General features: G+C 38.8%; 1 protein-coding gene across 1 annotated transcript in view; it reads right to left on the bottom strand.

Moving 5' to 3' along the window:
• ZNHIT6 (zinc finger HIT-type containing 6) overlaps positions 1-15,893 on the bottom strand; it is a 29,585-nt gene that overhangs the window by 11,669 nt on the left and 2,023 nt on the right. Inside the window, exons 5-8 of the mRNA XM_064720247.1 lie at positions 14,900-15,003; positions 8,034-8,102; positions 7,172-7,252; positions 6,586-6,666 (exon numbers count right to left, since the gene is read on the bottom strand). Of these exons, the coding sequence (XP_064576317.1) occupies positions 6,586-6,666; positions 7,172-7,252; positions 8,034-8,102; positions 14,900-15,003 (335 nt within the window). The remainder of the gene's footprint in view (positions 1-6,585; positions 6,667-7,171; positions 7,253-8,033; positions 8,103-14,899; positions 15,004-15,893) is intronic.

Genomic DNA, 15,893 nt, shown 5'->3' with positions numbered 1-15,893 from the left:
GTGCTAACTTTAAGTCAGCATCTCATTGGTTTTTGCTGCCAAGAAACAGGAGCAAATCTGCTTGTTCCTTCAGAAGAATATTTTAACAGCAACTCACAGAGTTGAATAAGCCACTCGATCTCATAACTCTTATTCTGTACTGGAATAGGACAAGGTTTCAAGATCACTTTGGTTCTACAGCTCATTTTCACCAGCTCCTTCTCTCAGCCAAGGGGATACTGATTATTCAACAGGGTTTTCCAACTATAGTAATTTCCTGAATTTCATAGCCTGTTTTCCTGCCTTCTAGCCTGCCTTATATGCACATGCTACACAGCAGATAAACTTGCATGAGGACTCTTTCCACACTATGCATGTTACATAGGTACACACATATAGGGGAGTTCCCCTCTGTTCTCCAGTAGAAATGGCAGGCTGGAGCAAACTGCAAGATTTGTTCTTGAAACAGCTGCACATTCTAAGAGAGGACAGAAAATTTGCCTGTGCATGTGCTGAGTAGGCTGCTCCCATGCTTTAAACCCAGACACAATGAGAAGAAGAGAATAATGGGTACAGTTTTTCTGGTTTAGAATTTGGGGTCTGCCAACCTGCTTTGCAAGCATGAAGTGTCTGAGGTCTTCAGATCTGCCTGTGGTGCTTACAGAACACCACTACATGGTGGACAGGCCAAATGACAGCTGAAGCCAACCTTAGTGCCCTTACTGTTCTCTCATCTCCACATCCTTACTTACATATTCCTCCTCTGAAAGTTGTCTGGATTTAACTTGCTGTACTATAGACAGCAGAATTTTGGAGAAGAGGTTATGATCTCAAACAAATCTTTGTGCAATAAATGTCTCAGTCAGCAACTCTCTAGCTGGGACACTCTAGAAACCCTAATGCAATACCATTAATTATAAAACAGTTCATCCAAAAGAATTCAGCATGGATTACAAAACATTGGATTGTTACTTTAAAAAAAAACAGGCGTCTACTGGTTCATAAAGGAATCCCTTTCAAGAAAAAATGATTGCACAAGATAGTAAGATGGACAAACTCTGGGTGTTTTTGAAATCATCCCAAAAATCTTTTGAAAGGTCAAGTAATTGTAGTCAGACATCACTAACATTTAACTATGCCTGCTATGAATTCTGACCATACACACTTACTATACTCAGCAATGAGTAGTTTTTTGCTTTCCATCTCTGTTGTGTAACAGGATTTCACTGAAAAATGTAAGTAGCTAGGAAGGAAAGTGACTGCTTTTTACAGTAAAAGCTGTGTAACCTGGCATCTGCTGCTCTGCACTGCTTTTGTCAGCAGAGAGACTGATGTTCAGATAAAGGAGCATGTGAAAAATGACACTGAAATGGCTGCAGTAACAAACTAGAAAGTCTGAAATGACCTGCAGGAAAACATAAGGAAGTATTCAGTAAGAAAAGCAAGAAGTTTTAATTCAAAAAACTCCACAAACCAAAATCCAATACTCTGGGGGAAAACAGCAGCAAATTTAAATACACAGGAGTGCTGTGTTTAAGAAACAGACTACAGACCAAAGTCTATTTCCCCTTGAACAGCACGAAGTCACCGGTGCCTGACTACAGTTGTGCAGAATGTGAAGAATGGCTATTGTAAGCTGGCTCCCTGCTTTTGTAAAGCTGGCAGAGCTGCTTTTGTGCCAGCTGCTGCAAGCTACAGAGAAGTAATGAATTCTACTGTCAATCTTCTGGCATAGGTTAAAGCCAGCTTGGGGTCTGTTCCAACTCATGCCAAGGCCAGCAGTTCAGCCAAGGATTTGTATCCTTAATTCCTGTCTCATGTATATTGTCTACTACACAAATGTGAGAAGAAATTGCTTCCTAAGTAAGACTAGAGAATAATAAATAAAGCACACCACTTTTCAACATTTGCAGAAAATGCAAAGAAGAAATAATGCCTGAAATGTGCTAATTCTAGCACACTTGTTCTGCAAGATGAAGCTTCTTTTTAAAAGAAACTGAGTTATGCGTGAAAAGCAGAAAGCAAAGACTGTAAGTTCTCTTGGTTTTATATGAAGTTATTCACAAATGATAATGCAGAAGGAAGTGCCCAAGGAAAACATAAACAGCTCAACACTCAAAGCTACCGACAACGTATTTTAATAACAGGGTTTTTAAAACAATCCTAAAGTTACTGACACAAGTATCTAATAGACATTTTTAAAGATAAGGAAATAAATAATCTAAATGCTACATTAAAAAATGTGGTTCCATTACATTTCTAGTGCTTTTTGAATTCCAGGATGATTTTCCAAAAGTATGTTGGCTTTATTTGCCCATGCTAAGACAAAAAGCCTCACCTTCCTGAATCTATTACTGCGACTACTGCAACCTACTGATCAGATCTAACCCATAGTTATTAAAAACAATAGACTACAAAAGAAAATTCTCTTTGAGCACAGAGCTAAGTCATCCAAGGAAATAACTTTCATTTCTGCCAGCTGATCTTGAGACAGGGAAGTGATCCAAAATTACTAACATCATCCAGCCTTCTGGAAAGCAACTGAATTAAATCAGTTAAAGCAAAAGAAGTGTTCACCACCATAAAACAATGGCATTTAGTAGAGGAGAACCTCTGATACTTGTTTAGCAGATTTTCTTCCCTGTGGTCCACAAGAATTAAGTGCCAAACATGCCATTATTCTCATGTGCCCCAGCCAGTGCCACCACAGACAGTTCAGAAGCTCCTTGATGTTGGAACTGGCACAAAAATCCTTTTTGTATTTTTTGCTTTCTGAGTAATTGAAGCTTGAGCTACACCAGTATTACTGATACAGAAAACAATTCTACAACTGATTCTGCATCCATTCCTGTATGATGTGGCAGTTTTACAACAGGAAAGTGACAGGATATAGCCTGGTACAGTTCTGTACTCCAGCTCCTTCATGGATTTGCTCTCCTGAAAGCAGTGGCCTTTTGCAAAGCTCTTAAAGCCAACCAGACCATATTTTCCAGGCACCTAAATATTCTGCCAGTGCATACTCTGACCTTCAAATCACCAAAAACTTTTCTGCAACAACTTATTCTGAAGCAATGCTCACATGCTACTCTGAATAGGCTAAAATACATATAAGACCTAACATTGATGTTTAAGAAAGCATTATTTTTCAATTCTATTAAATCCTATATATGTGATTAAAGCGTCAACTATCTAAACAAGATTCATGCAAGATGTTACTGAACCCAATAAAAGATATTCAGTTTTTGTGATTTAACCTCATTTAGATTTATTTAATTGTCTCTGAAAGCATCTACTGCAAATTAAGTTTAAGTTGCAGTTATTTTTCTTATAGAAATAGGATCATCTTACATGATAAGGCTGAGTAAATTAATTTCTCATTAAGTATCTGCAGCTACAAAACAACCTAACTTACTAATGAAAAAGACCAATAATCTTTTTGATTTTGGAAGGGCTGCTTGCTGTTTTGGTTTAGTTTTTTTTGTTACATAAAACCTGATAAGGATATTCTCAGGAAAATGAGAAGGTGTATTTCCCAAACCACACTGTGTAATTTGGCTGTTGCACCTTTCCTTCCCTTACTGGAAAAAGCAATACTCTTACCATATGAAGTCACTTTGAAGGCATCCAAGTAAAGGTCTGAAGACAGTCAGGACACTAATTTATCCAGAAGAAAGAAAATACTACTTTATGAAAGAATGTAGACTATAAAAATCATCCAAGGGGAGAAGTTAAACCTTCCTTGGAATAGTTACAGCCAAGGAGAGAATGGACACCACCACTAACTAAATATTGCATAACAGGTGATCGAAGCAAGCAGTACCCAAATGGAAAAGTATTCTGACCCATTCAAAGGCAGATTTGTTCCAAACTTCATTTAAAAACAAAAGGTTTTAAACGAAGAAGAGAGTTATGTAATGCTTGTTTTTTGAAACCCTCCTTTGCAAGATTCCTCATGAACTAAGTGTAGCAAATGAGAAGATAAAGCAAGTGTAACTAAAAGTTACAGAGCATGAAATGACAGTTAAAGCTGAGAAGACAAGAGGAGAAATTATGCTTTAGGTTACCCCAATTAACTGTGGAGTGCTACCAATTCATACTGAAAGCAATTCTTACAAGCTGGTTTTAGAGAAGACAGAACTAAGAACTTATCATAAGTTGTATGTAAGAACTGTCAGCACTGACGGTAAAAGACACGTAGCAAGAAGAAGGCAAGGACCGTGTTTGGCAGCTATCCATGATATCTACACACCAGTGGCTTTCTGAAGTTCCACAGAACTCCTGAGAGAAAGCACAAATCAGTACTTCATGGCTAATTTATATATCTGGAGAAGGAAAAAAATAAAACCTCAAAAATTTAAAGCATTCTACAGAGGACCTTCAAACTAAAAGGATGATTTGCTGTGAAACACAGAAAACAGCCAAAACTAAACCACTAACTCCTGTTTCATAAACAAGTGCAGGAAATACTAAAATCCTTCTGTAACATACCTATCTTAAAACTAGAAGACTAACATTTTATAATCCTGTTTAGATACTCTCTGAAACACCACTGCTCTGCCTCAATAATACAAAATTCTAACTATGAAAAGGATTTTTTTCCAGAAGGTTCTGCTAAGCCTAAAACCAACATTGAACTTAACAACATATGTTATATGTTTTCAACTTTTCTATCTTCTATCAGCTTGTGGAGAAGAAATTTTTCTGGTGGGCACAGGAGTTGTAGATAAACATTCATGACTTACATGTATCAGTAGCCTACACTAATCCCACTCCTTCAGTCTGCCCCCAAAATGATGGCAGAGCATTTTACCACACAGGAATATACAGCCTAAAACCACGCAGAATGAGGAGGCACAGGCTGAGAAACTACACTGAGCTGACAGTGGCACTCAGGGCTACACAAACCAGCAGTTAACACTTCCCACTGTTAGAGAAACATAAAGAAAGGCGAGGGAGCTCTGTCTCCACTCAGTTTTTGATCCATAGGGAAGGCCACTAAGCAGCAAGCTGCTCATGTTTCAATCACAAGCACTTCCACTGCAATTCCAGCTATTCATTCACAGAGTACAAGCCAATAGTCTCCAATTAACTTAGGGATGAGGAACCAAAAGGACAAAAAATCAAAACAAATTCTTTCTTACTTATCTGTAATGCACCTCCAGCAAAAATCTGCATTCCCTCCCAGAGCTGTTGTCACAACAAGCGCTCTGAGTGCCTGCTGCCACAGACACAGCTTATGTTGACAGAAGTGACTTTATGCTGACAGAGTAGTCCCATTTCAAACAAACTTTGTTCCTTCCTTTCACAGGAGGAATTTTTTTCAGTATGCTGTTTTCTTGACCTGTCTGCACTGCCCCAGCTGGGCCTGCACCACAAACTTATATGAAGAGATTAACAAAATTTCCAAGTGAGGAGCTGCAGGTCTCAAGTCAAGATACACTTCTATTTTAACCTTCTATTTGTTTTCCTGTACACTAAACTTTACATTCACTAAGTGAGATAAATACCAATTACTACAACCTCATTAAAGACTCAGGGCTCTGTATCTTCAAATTCACTTAAAAACAACAGGTTTCTAGCTGGTGATTCTGATGGCAAACATTACAACCATATATCAAATAATGATTGCAAAGAGAAAAAAAATCAATCAAAATCATTAAGAGTTTGCATTTGAATTGAAAAGTACATTGCACATTTTTTAATATTACTGGGGAAAATCCCCAGCATAAATTGGAAGCTCAGTTACAGCTAAAATTCTTACAATATATCCTTATTTCCCCTTAGAAATAATGTATCATATTTTAGGGAAGCATATTATTTACATTTGTTACATTTCAAGACAAAAATGTAATTTCAGATGCCTAACTAGGAATCACTGGTGAACCACAGTAAATTATGCTACTAAGCTGCTCCATATCCTTCTCAGCAACAATGACAACAGGGTGGAGTGTTCAGAATGGTATTTATACTAGCAAAAAATATTTCTTTGAAGCTTAATTTTGAAGTTCAAGATTATTGTCTGTTCTGAAAACAAAGAAAACAATTCTGCACAAGTCTGAATTCTGAAGACATAAAAGCCCACACCCAGAAATATGGTAACATGAAGAGTGATGAGCAAGCAACTTTGAGAAAAATGTGTAATTTCAAATGCAGTGACTGGATTGTGATAAACACATAATTTTTGCTGCACTAATTTAAATAGATAAGTCTCCTTGGCTATCACTTCAACTCCCTCCCTCCCTCTGGGAGGTTAACATATCCACAGCAGAACTTCCAGAAAGAAATTGATGTATGCATTTCCCTGGGTCAATACAATTATTTAGCATTTTAGCACAGACCTGTGCACTGTTACATGGACACGGACTGCTGCTGAAGCAGTTTAGGTACAGGCACACTCACTCAATAATTGCACTGAAATGTCAATGCTGACATAAAAGACAAAGAATTAGCATTTTTGCCAAATCATTTTTATAACTCACTGAAGTGTAATCCGTGAGATTATGTAATCTCTAACTGTAATACTGGAGATTATTATAGACTAAGAAATGTATTAAATCTTCTTGTTATTTTTAATTAGTAAGCACATAAACTGAAGAACCACCTTACCTGACAGAGTTTCGGCTCCTGTTTTCTATTTTCATTAAAATTCGTACATCTGATTGAGGAGATGCTGTATAGATTTTTAATCTGAAAAAAGAAAGCAGCAAAGTTGCAGAAATTATGTACAATGACTTTTCTTCCCGTCATCCATAAGAGATGGATCTCTTATGCATAATCAACAGCCAAAATGATGTCTTTTTTCATTAAAACAATAATTTGTCAAATACTAGGTGTTTTCTATAAATGAGGGTTATAATTATTAGCATGTTTTTCTAATTATTCTGAAGGTTTACTGTCACCTCCACTGAAGTTAATTATGGTTACATTTTTCAGAATTACAGTTGCTTTATTTGGCATTTATGCCAAGAGTCCATTTCTAAATTTTTTGTTGGTTTAAATTTGGTGGCTGGACCCCAGGGTTAGTTGGTTGGTGAATGTTAGGATGGTTTTTGTCACAGGAATTAAAGATGTACTGCTGACTGGGAACCCAGCTGCAAGCTGATAGTGCAGCTAATTTAAACCATGTATTCAGAACCATTCCCTTTTATTAGTGCATTAGATCAACTAGGCAGGAAAGTTATTCCACACCCACCTTTGACAAACTACAGGATCTGACTCCACTGGATCAATGTATGGCTTGAGGATATCAGCAAGCGTTTTATCGTCAGGCACCCTTTCAGCAAAGATAAAAATCAAGCATGTGAGACATCCTTCAGCATGTACACAAATATCTATTGTGAGTCACCTGCATATTGGCATGCTGCAGTGGCACAGCTGAGTAGTTCATGGGAGGATCATAAGTGTGCATCAATACTGCACAGATATGGGCAGCTTTATCTCAGTTTCAGCACTGGCATTTCACAGGCACCTATGAGGAGTAAACAGATACATATCTCCAGTTTCTAACTCTGCAAAAGAAACATGCTGTTCCTGCAGCCCTAGGAGCAGGCAACACATAATTCTCATCTCCCTTCAGGCTAGGAAAAAAGGAGAAACATTTGTCAATAAAAGCTTATTTATTTTTTGCCTTTTCAAAATGTGTTTGTGGACTTTCCTACAAAGCAAACAATGCAACCATTTCGCCCTGCATGAAGGTCATTGCAGAGTGCAGGTGAGGAGGGGTGGCAAATTGTGCTGAACATCTGCTCCATGAGAAGAGAGTATGTCAGGTGTAGAGGCCCTACTATTATGAATATACAAACTCGCTATTTACATAGAGAAAAGGACTAACAAACATTATGCCTGATTTGGAAAGTCTGCTAGCTTTCACAGAGAAAAGGACTACACAACTTTCAATACTTTTTACATTGAAATGCTCTTTTAATTAAGACTAAAATCAATACCTGAGTTTACCCTGTATAACAGAACTCGGTAAGAACTGATTAAAATATTTTGCAGTTCAACTTCAGCAGATTAATTGAAACTTTATAAAAATAATTTTTAAAGCTCTGTACCCTTTTAAAGTGTATTCAGCATGACAGTGAGGAAATATGAGCTTCAAATGCCAGTAGAACTTGTTCTCCCTGGAAACAAAAAGAAATGCATATTCTTAGTCTTAGTTGGTAACAACAATTTTTTTTCTGTGACAAAGCTTGGTAACCTACAGCATAGGTGCAGAAGAAAATACACAGTTAAGATTTTGAATGGCTTTAAAGAGTATAAAGGGCATGCAGAGAAGCTGAGATGTCCTTTGAAAGATGTAATGCTCCCACATCCTGCTAAATTTCAAATCCTCCTGGAATGAAAATCTGTTCCTTACAAATATATTAAGATATCACCAATTAACTGATCAACAGTATTTCACATTTTAAAAGTGAGTCCAGCTGCCCTTTAATTTCAGAAAAGGAAACTGCTTTTTGGCATATCACCCAGGACAGATTACCAAACCCGTGCAACAATAACAGCCAGAGTCCCAGGTGAGGCTGGGTCCTACAGAGCACAGGGAGCTCAACCTTTTCCAGAAATGATGGCCTAGAAAATGTGTCATGGCCAGGGAAGGAAGCTGCCTTCTGCCATAACATGGATAAGAGAAGTTAGAAGGAACAAACATTTTACAGAAAGATTGTAAAACTTCTGGTATAGACAAAATGATGTCACATTCCTTTCTTCTGTATGTCAGTTGCTATTTTTAAGACCATCTTCCCTCTCCAGCTAGCATAAGTAATACCTGAGAACAGAAGCTACTGAAGCATAGCTCAAGAGCAGTATCATTTTAGGTAGAATTTCTAGACAATTTTGCTACATCAGGCAGGCTCTATTTGCCTTTTTGCTCACTTGAAGAAAGTCTGCAGAAACTTTTCTGAAAGAATTCCATAAGAGAAAGCTTAGGGAAAAAGATTCCCTAATCTAAAAGGTAGGTTCCTGGCCTTTTGCTCTGGTTCAGAAATTCACACCCATGACAAACAGCAAAGATTTAGAAATTGGAGCACAAACACCTGTGAGGCACAGGGATATCTAATAGTGTCTTTTTTAAACTACTTTTTAAAACATTATTATGATGATTCATTGCATCCAGGATAATCACCTTCAGTTATGCAAAGATTCTAGTCTACAATAAAAAGTAAACACAGTGTTGTTCCAACATGTTGATTAATTTGTTTATCAGGCAAATGAAACATTATCCAGCAGGCTCTAGCTGGCTGCAGAGAGAAGTGTATGTGCATCCACTAGCAAAACAGTAAACTTAGCTGCTAAAATCAATTAACTCTGATATCAATTTTTAAATGCAAGCCCTTTCTATAAAGTCAGCTTATCAAATAGGTAATTCTCTTACCTAGTTGTTTCTAGGAAAAAAGTGAGCTTTACAATTGAACTACACTTTCTGGAGTATAAGTAAATTCAGATGCATTAATATTTACCAAAAAAAGAGCAAGCAGGAACCTCCAGCTCCAATAAAGTAATAATTAGAATAAAACAAATTGATGAAGTCCAGGGTCCCCAAAACAACATATGCTTCAGCAGAGTTGTGCAGCATGCCTTGTGATTCCTCCCTTCTTTCTGCTCATGTTTGTTAAAGTAGAGAATGAGAATGTGGAATTAGAGAACATCAGGTCTGGAAGAGGTAAGAACCCTGTACAGCCAGAGCTGGAGGGTAACACAGAAAAATTATTAATCATATAGCATATATATAACCATATAGTATTGGGGCCCATGAATTTTATACTCTTTTGCATACTAGTATGACAGTCTTAAGTTACCAAACTGCAAAATGTTTTGAAAAAACTCAAAACCATTGAGTGGAATTTTGGGAGTTTTTTACAAGGTAAGTAAAACGAGGTTTTGCAATTCTTATCTTGACAGCTGAAGGAAGCACCAACGTTACCATACACACAGAGCAAACTGGAATATCCCTGAAGTTATGTAACCACTTCAGTTCCCTTGAGATTAACAAGCTTGTGATTCCTCTCAAACATGTTACTATCTGCCATTTAACATGGAATGGTGTTATTTCAAAGCACTTTCCCAGGGAGACTAGTAAGTTAGTAAGCTTTAGACACAGAAATAGGGTCACCAACATTAGCTGAAAGAAATGATTATGATGGGCATACATCAAAATGTTTATAAGGACTGTTCAGATGAGGGTTTTGTTCTATGTTATTAACTAACATGAGCATGTTTTCATTTAACTCACCATCTTCCACAATTTTTTCAAACAGGCCATGTTCATCTATTTTAAGTGACCCTTTCTGTGACAATTTGATCTTTAAATCAAGACAGCCAAAGCATGAGAGAGACAAACCACGACACAGCTCACAGAAGGATGTACCTATGGGACATGTATGTATGGGACTGTCTCTAACACAGGCACTTGAAAAATAAATACTCCAAAAAGAACTTCTAGCTATCTGCTACTCGTTGCTAGGAACCCTCTACATGAATCTGTAAATGGCTGTCACACAGCACATCCTCATTCACATGCAAGGCTGATTCCCTGTGGGCTCACTGAGGCAGACCCAGCTCATCACTGCAGCTGGAAAATCAGCTTAGAGGATTCTCCTCAGACTTCCGCCCTCCCTCCCCCTTCCAGGCACAATCCTGTCTATGGAACAGGGCACAGAAAGTGCTGTGAATCAGGGAAGCTGAAGTTTAAAAAGCTCATTTCTCATAAAAAAATTCCACTTTGATAAAACAGAAATGTTGATTTTTTTCTCAGCAAACTGGCAATTAATGTCTTAGCCTCTCTTTAAAGTACTCTTTGGAAGAGCCTGGAAATAAATGGCAGGCAGAAAGAGGTAAGATAGTTCAAGAACAGGATAGAAGTAGGCAAGAAAAAAAAAAGCTTGGAACAGGAATAGCCTCATTCTCTTCACTATATAATGAAGTCCTGAAAAACAACCTGCTGGGTGCCTGTTATTGACGTGAAGCCTCCCTCACCATCACTGATGTGTGCCCAGAGAACTTGATGTCAGCTGTAGATGCTATCAAGGCTGCTTCACAACAAGTTCTGATCAAAGTTAGATATCCTGGCTCCAGACCTCACTGACTTCATTTTCCATTATGGCTCACTGGGGCAGCACTTCCTTCAAATACAACGGACATGCAGTATGCTCATTTTCTAAATGAAAATGCCTAATTGAGTAAGTAATCTGCATTTGAGTAACAGCTCACTCCAACAGTGCCCTGGTTTTCTGGATACCAAGGCACTGACTTTAGAACTACCAAAGATCTGGGTGAAGCACAGGCACATCAGTGATGTCAGTACAAGCAGCATCATAGCCCATCCCTGCCCTGCTTGGTTTCATCTTGTATTTTGGCTACTTCAGAAGCATGGAAATGGATCAGAGGGAAAAGGGGAGCCAAGCACCTCTCTTCTTGCATGACACGTAGATGCAAAATACTTTCAGAAGTGCACAGGCTGTTTCACAACTACAGTTTTACAAAAAGTGACAATCTACCTTTCATTTCTCCTAAAACTTCCAAAAACTTCCTTTGTCATCAACTGTAGTTCTCCCCAGAACTACAGGTAGATGATAAAAAAATTGGTCACAGGAACAATGGAAACATTTTGACTCCTGATGTTATAAAGACAGCAGCAGTATATACAAGGGGGCTGTCTCCTCCAGCTGGCTCTCAGAACAACTGCACACATTTGCACCACCTTTACAGTTACAGCAGTACCTAAGAAGATGCTCAAAAAACTGTGATTGCAGACAGTACAGCAGCTGGGAATTAAAGGACTGATCTAAAAAGGATTCTGGACTTGGACATACTCGTTAAGCGCCTTGGCAGATTTCTAGAAGTGTCTAATATCTATGCATTTCTTTAAAAATATATTAATATCTCATAAAGAGATATTAATTTTCTTATCTAGGCTTCCTCTGAGCATTTCCTTTAATTTTTGTCTAGAATGCAGTAGAACTGTTTTAAACATGTTTAGAAGGTGTTTTGAAATGTGTTTATATATACGCAAACTAAAATATTGACAAAAATTCCAAATTCATTACATCTTAAGATATCAACAGCAGTTCTGGCTCTACAGAAGTATTTCACTGGCAGCCTGTCAAAGATAGTGATTCACTGATGATTCTGTTTCAATTTAGCAACTAGTATTCTTAAAATATTAGTATACAGGATATCTTACGTCAAAGAGCAAATACTGTAGTATTTCCCATCTCTTTCATTTTGAATTCATTAAAGTGATTAAAAGGACATGAAGTTTAATGTCAGACCAGCTATCCTTTCATCTGACAATACCCAGTACTCTGTCAGAATGCACTGAAGTTTAACTGAAGTACTGGGCATTCAGCTCGTATAGGTTTGGATAATACTGACTTCCTTTAGCAACTTAACTTTCTTCTTCATGAGCCCAAGAGGGCAAGCAAGCCTATGTACTGAGTAACAACTAAATTCAAGTCTAACAGCTCCAGCAGTGTTATATTAAGTCAAAACCCAGCTCAGAAAACTCCTTGCTATATTCTCAAAATCAACACTTCAAACAATAACTGTAATTATCTCTACCTAGCTAAGGATTAGAGCTGACATTTTAGAACTTCCAGGTGTACCTCAAAGTGTAACAATAACAATCTTCTAAATTATGCTAGTCCCAAATCTCCACGCTGTAATGTTTTCTCACAATTACACTGAAGGGATGAGTTAATGTAAGAACTTCCTCCTCCTCCCACACATACCCCTCTGACCAAATGATCCCAGGCTGCAAACATGCCTGCTACCAGAGAGGTCTGTAGACCTCTGGCCCCTCTTGGCAGGGAGGAGAGGTAAAAAAGATTTGGTGTGGGAGATCTATGCTGTGGAGTGTGGAGGAAGCTGGCTGGAGATGCCTAGGACAGTGCAAGCAGCAGGGAGGGCTGGAGCAGGGCAGCACAAGCTGCAGAGCTCAGGGAACTGCACTGCCCCATTTCAGTGTCTCACTACATCACCTCCTGCCAGGGAACAGGAGCCATGGCCTTGCAAGCTCATTCCCCTCTTCCTGTTTGACCTGCTGCCTGGAGCTTCCCAGGTGGTGCTCCTGCCCTTGGTTTCAGCCTGGCCTCACCTTTCCCCCTTCTCCCTGAGGCCCCCTATCCCAGCAATTCACCCCATCAGCTCCATGGAAGAATGCATCCAGTGGGCAACTCTCAGCTGCATTGAAAATAAGGGCACCACAGGAAATGTAGCATGAAGCAGCACTTTGAAAATAATTTATGAATAAGAAGTCAGATGCACCATGAGTTCACACTCTGGACTCAGACACTACTTTCTAATGACCCTCTATTACCTAGATATTCAACACATCAGTCTAACCCATGTGTTGCCCAGCATTGGCACGTTTGCTTCCACAACATGGGATTTAGCAAACAAACTCATGGAATCCAGGAAGTGAAGAGTCTGGCTAACGGTTCAAAACAACACAGATGTGTCCTCCAGTGCTGGCACAGGCAGGGGATGACACAAGAATACATCTTGTACTTCCTAGCTCTGGACTGCTCTCACTGCTGCCTTGTACTGCCCAAGAGCTTGGCTCGCAGGGAGAGCGTCAGAAGGACATGGGAGAAGCTGTTCTCAGTTTTCCACGCACACATGCTGAGCAGCTTCCAGCCTCCACCCTCTGGAGCAATCTGTCTACAGATCTTCACTGACAAACAGCACGAGAAGGGGAGGAGAGGGACACACCAGACCCTGAGCACTGTCAGGTGCTAAGCTCATATAATGGATATATGACTATTTGCACAGCTTGACCTCATTTCAATGTGATATTAAACAAAATGTTATGGGTGGCATGAAGTCCTGTGACACCCACAGTCTGGGTTTTCTCCAACAGAACTGGTAAAATTTGTAACTTTAAAAGGTTATACTTCTACATCTATTTGATGCCTAACGTTCTGCTAAAATCTACAAAACCAAACCTGCCTGTGTTTTTCCCTAGAGCAGCCTCAATGACCCAGGTGGGTGTGTTGAGCAGTTTCCAGGTGGGTTTTTACTCTGTCAGAGACAGACCTCTGGTGGCCACCCAGAGACCAGCACCGTGGAGTGCACAGCTCCCAGAACAGAGGGAAAACACATCCTGAAAACATAAATGGCCACCAAAACTGAGACCAGGAACAAAACAAGTAAAGGAGCCATCACGGGCATACGAGCCATCAAGGCTGTCACTGCTGTGAGATGCTGAGAAGGCATTTTTATTTGACCCCAGTATACTACTGAGCTGAACTGCAGACCTGATTCCTGTCACAATGAAATACTTTGTAATTTCTTTCATTTTCACTGTGAAAATATTCAAAGTATTTTCACTGTGAAAACACTTTAAAATACAATCTCTGTATATCAGGGAAAAAACACACCATGGATAAAGGAAGAAATGTTTAAATTTTCCTTAGCCTTCTTCCTGAATTTGTATCTGTCTGCACTTGTCCTTCTAAGCTGTGCTGTATCAAACGTTTCCCTTCCCCAGCACAGCAACTCCCATCACAGAATGCAACTTGGGTTCTGAAGCACCTCTTCAGATTTAAGTCAGCCTTTTCACAGACAGGGATTTGTGCAAGCTTTCTACATCAATCAATCCTCTATCACAAAACCTCCAAAGAAGCATTTTGTTTTTCCAGCATAAAGCCCAAGTGTTAATTAAAAGAAAAATTCGCAACAGCATGGATTCTTTGTTCCATTACCCAGGTGTTAGCATTTTCAAAATAAAGCATGAGTCATGTAAGCTGTTAAACCAAGCTCAAAGAACCTAAAGAAAATGAAAACAAAGCATGAAATATTAAACAGCTTTTGCAAAACAAGGTGCAGCGAACAGATTTCAAAGCAAGCATATTGCTATGAAGTCAAATTCTCATCATTATACGCTCAACATACTGCTGACTGTAACCAGCTGAAGACTCACATGGAACTGAAGGTGGTAGAATTTTCTTTTCTTTTTGTGAATCCAACAGGCAGTGTTTTTAGCTCAATATTACACCCTCGAGCTTTGTTCCTCAAGAAGTATAACTGGAAAAAATTAAAAACGTTTAAAAAAATTTGAATATATAAACTCCTGAAAACTACACAATAAAAAGCTGTCAGGAATTATGAGAATATTATAGAAAAGACTATATTTAATGAAATACTCTTAATTTAAAAAAAAATCCCAAATGAAAAAATTAACTCTGCCTAGAAACTCTCTGAAACATTTCTGTAAGCTTCTTTACTATTAAAAAAGAACATGTCCATGACCTCCTCATAGCAGAAGTTCTTCAGCATACCATGGAAGTCACAGTGGGTGTAATATCACCACAAGGATGCTTTCTGGGTTAAAAACCTGCTGGCACAATGGACACACAAGCACCATCCCAGCCACTGCCAAATTCTGATTTAAAGGCACCACTAATGGCATCATCCCATTAATGTGCCCAGTACCACACCCCCAAAACTGGCACCTGTGCAGCATCTCCCCACCTTCAGCACACATTTCCAGGACATCACAGTGCTCAATACACACACACAGAATATGACTCCAGCCAGAGAGGAAGCTGGACTCTTCTGAATTTATTCTGTCATCAATGTGAGTCCTGAGTGTAGGGCTATATTTCAAGGTATCTTCAAAAGACTAGCAAACAAAATGGCCTTGATGCATTTTTGTGATTTAATGAGTCAAAATATTTTGGAGCAGAGTTGGTTGGGCTTTTTTGGGTTTTGTTTGTTTGTTCATTGTTTTTAGTTGCTAGAAGTGCTTCAGCAAAAACCTCTTCTCCCTCAGAAGGCTATCTTTTATGTCACTCTTGCTTAGACTCAGTCTTTGAAGAGCTCTAGCTGTCTTCATTTGGTATATAGGGAACGACATAACAATTTTTAGGTGATTATTAAATCCATTGCTTACCTGGGAAGTGTGTACTTAAAAA

Source organism: Zonotrichia leucophrys, chromosome 8 (assembly GCF_028769735.1).
Source record: "Zonotrichia leucophrys gambelii isolate GWCS_2022_RI chromosome 8, RI_Zleu_2.0, whole genome shotgun sequence".
Classification (NCBI taxonomy): Eukaryota; Metazoa; Chordata; class Aves; order Passeriformes; family Passerellidae; genus Zonotrichia; species Zonotrichia leucophrys.
This window is presented reverse-complemented; position numbering and strand designations above follow the sequence as displayed.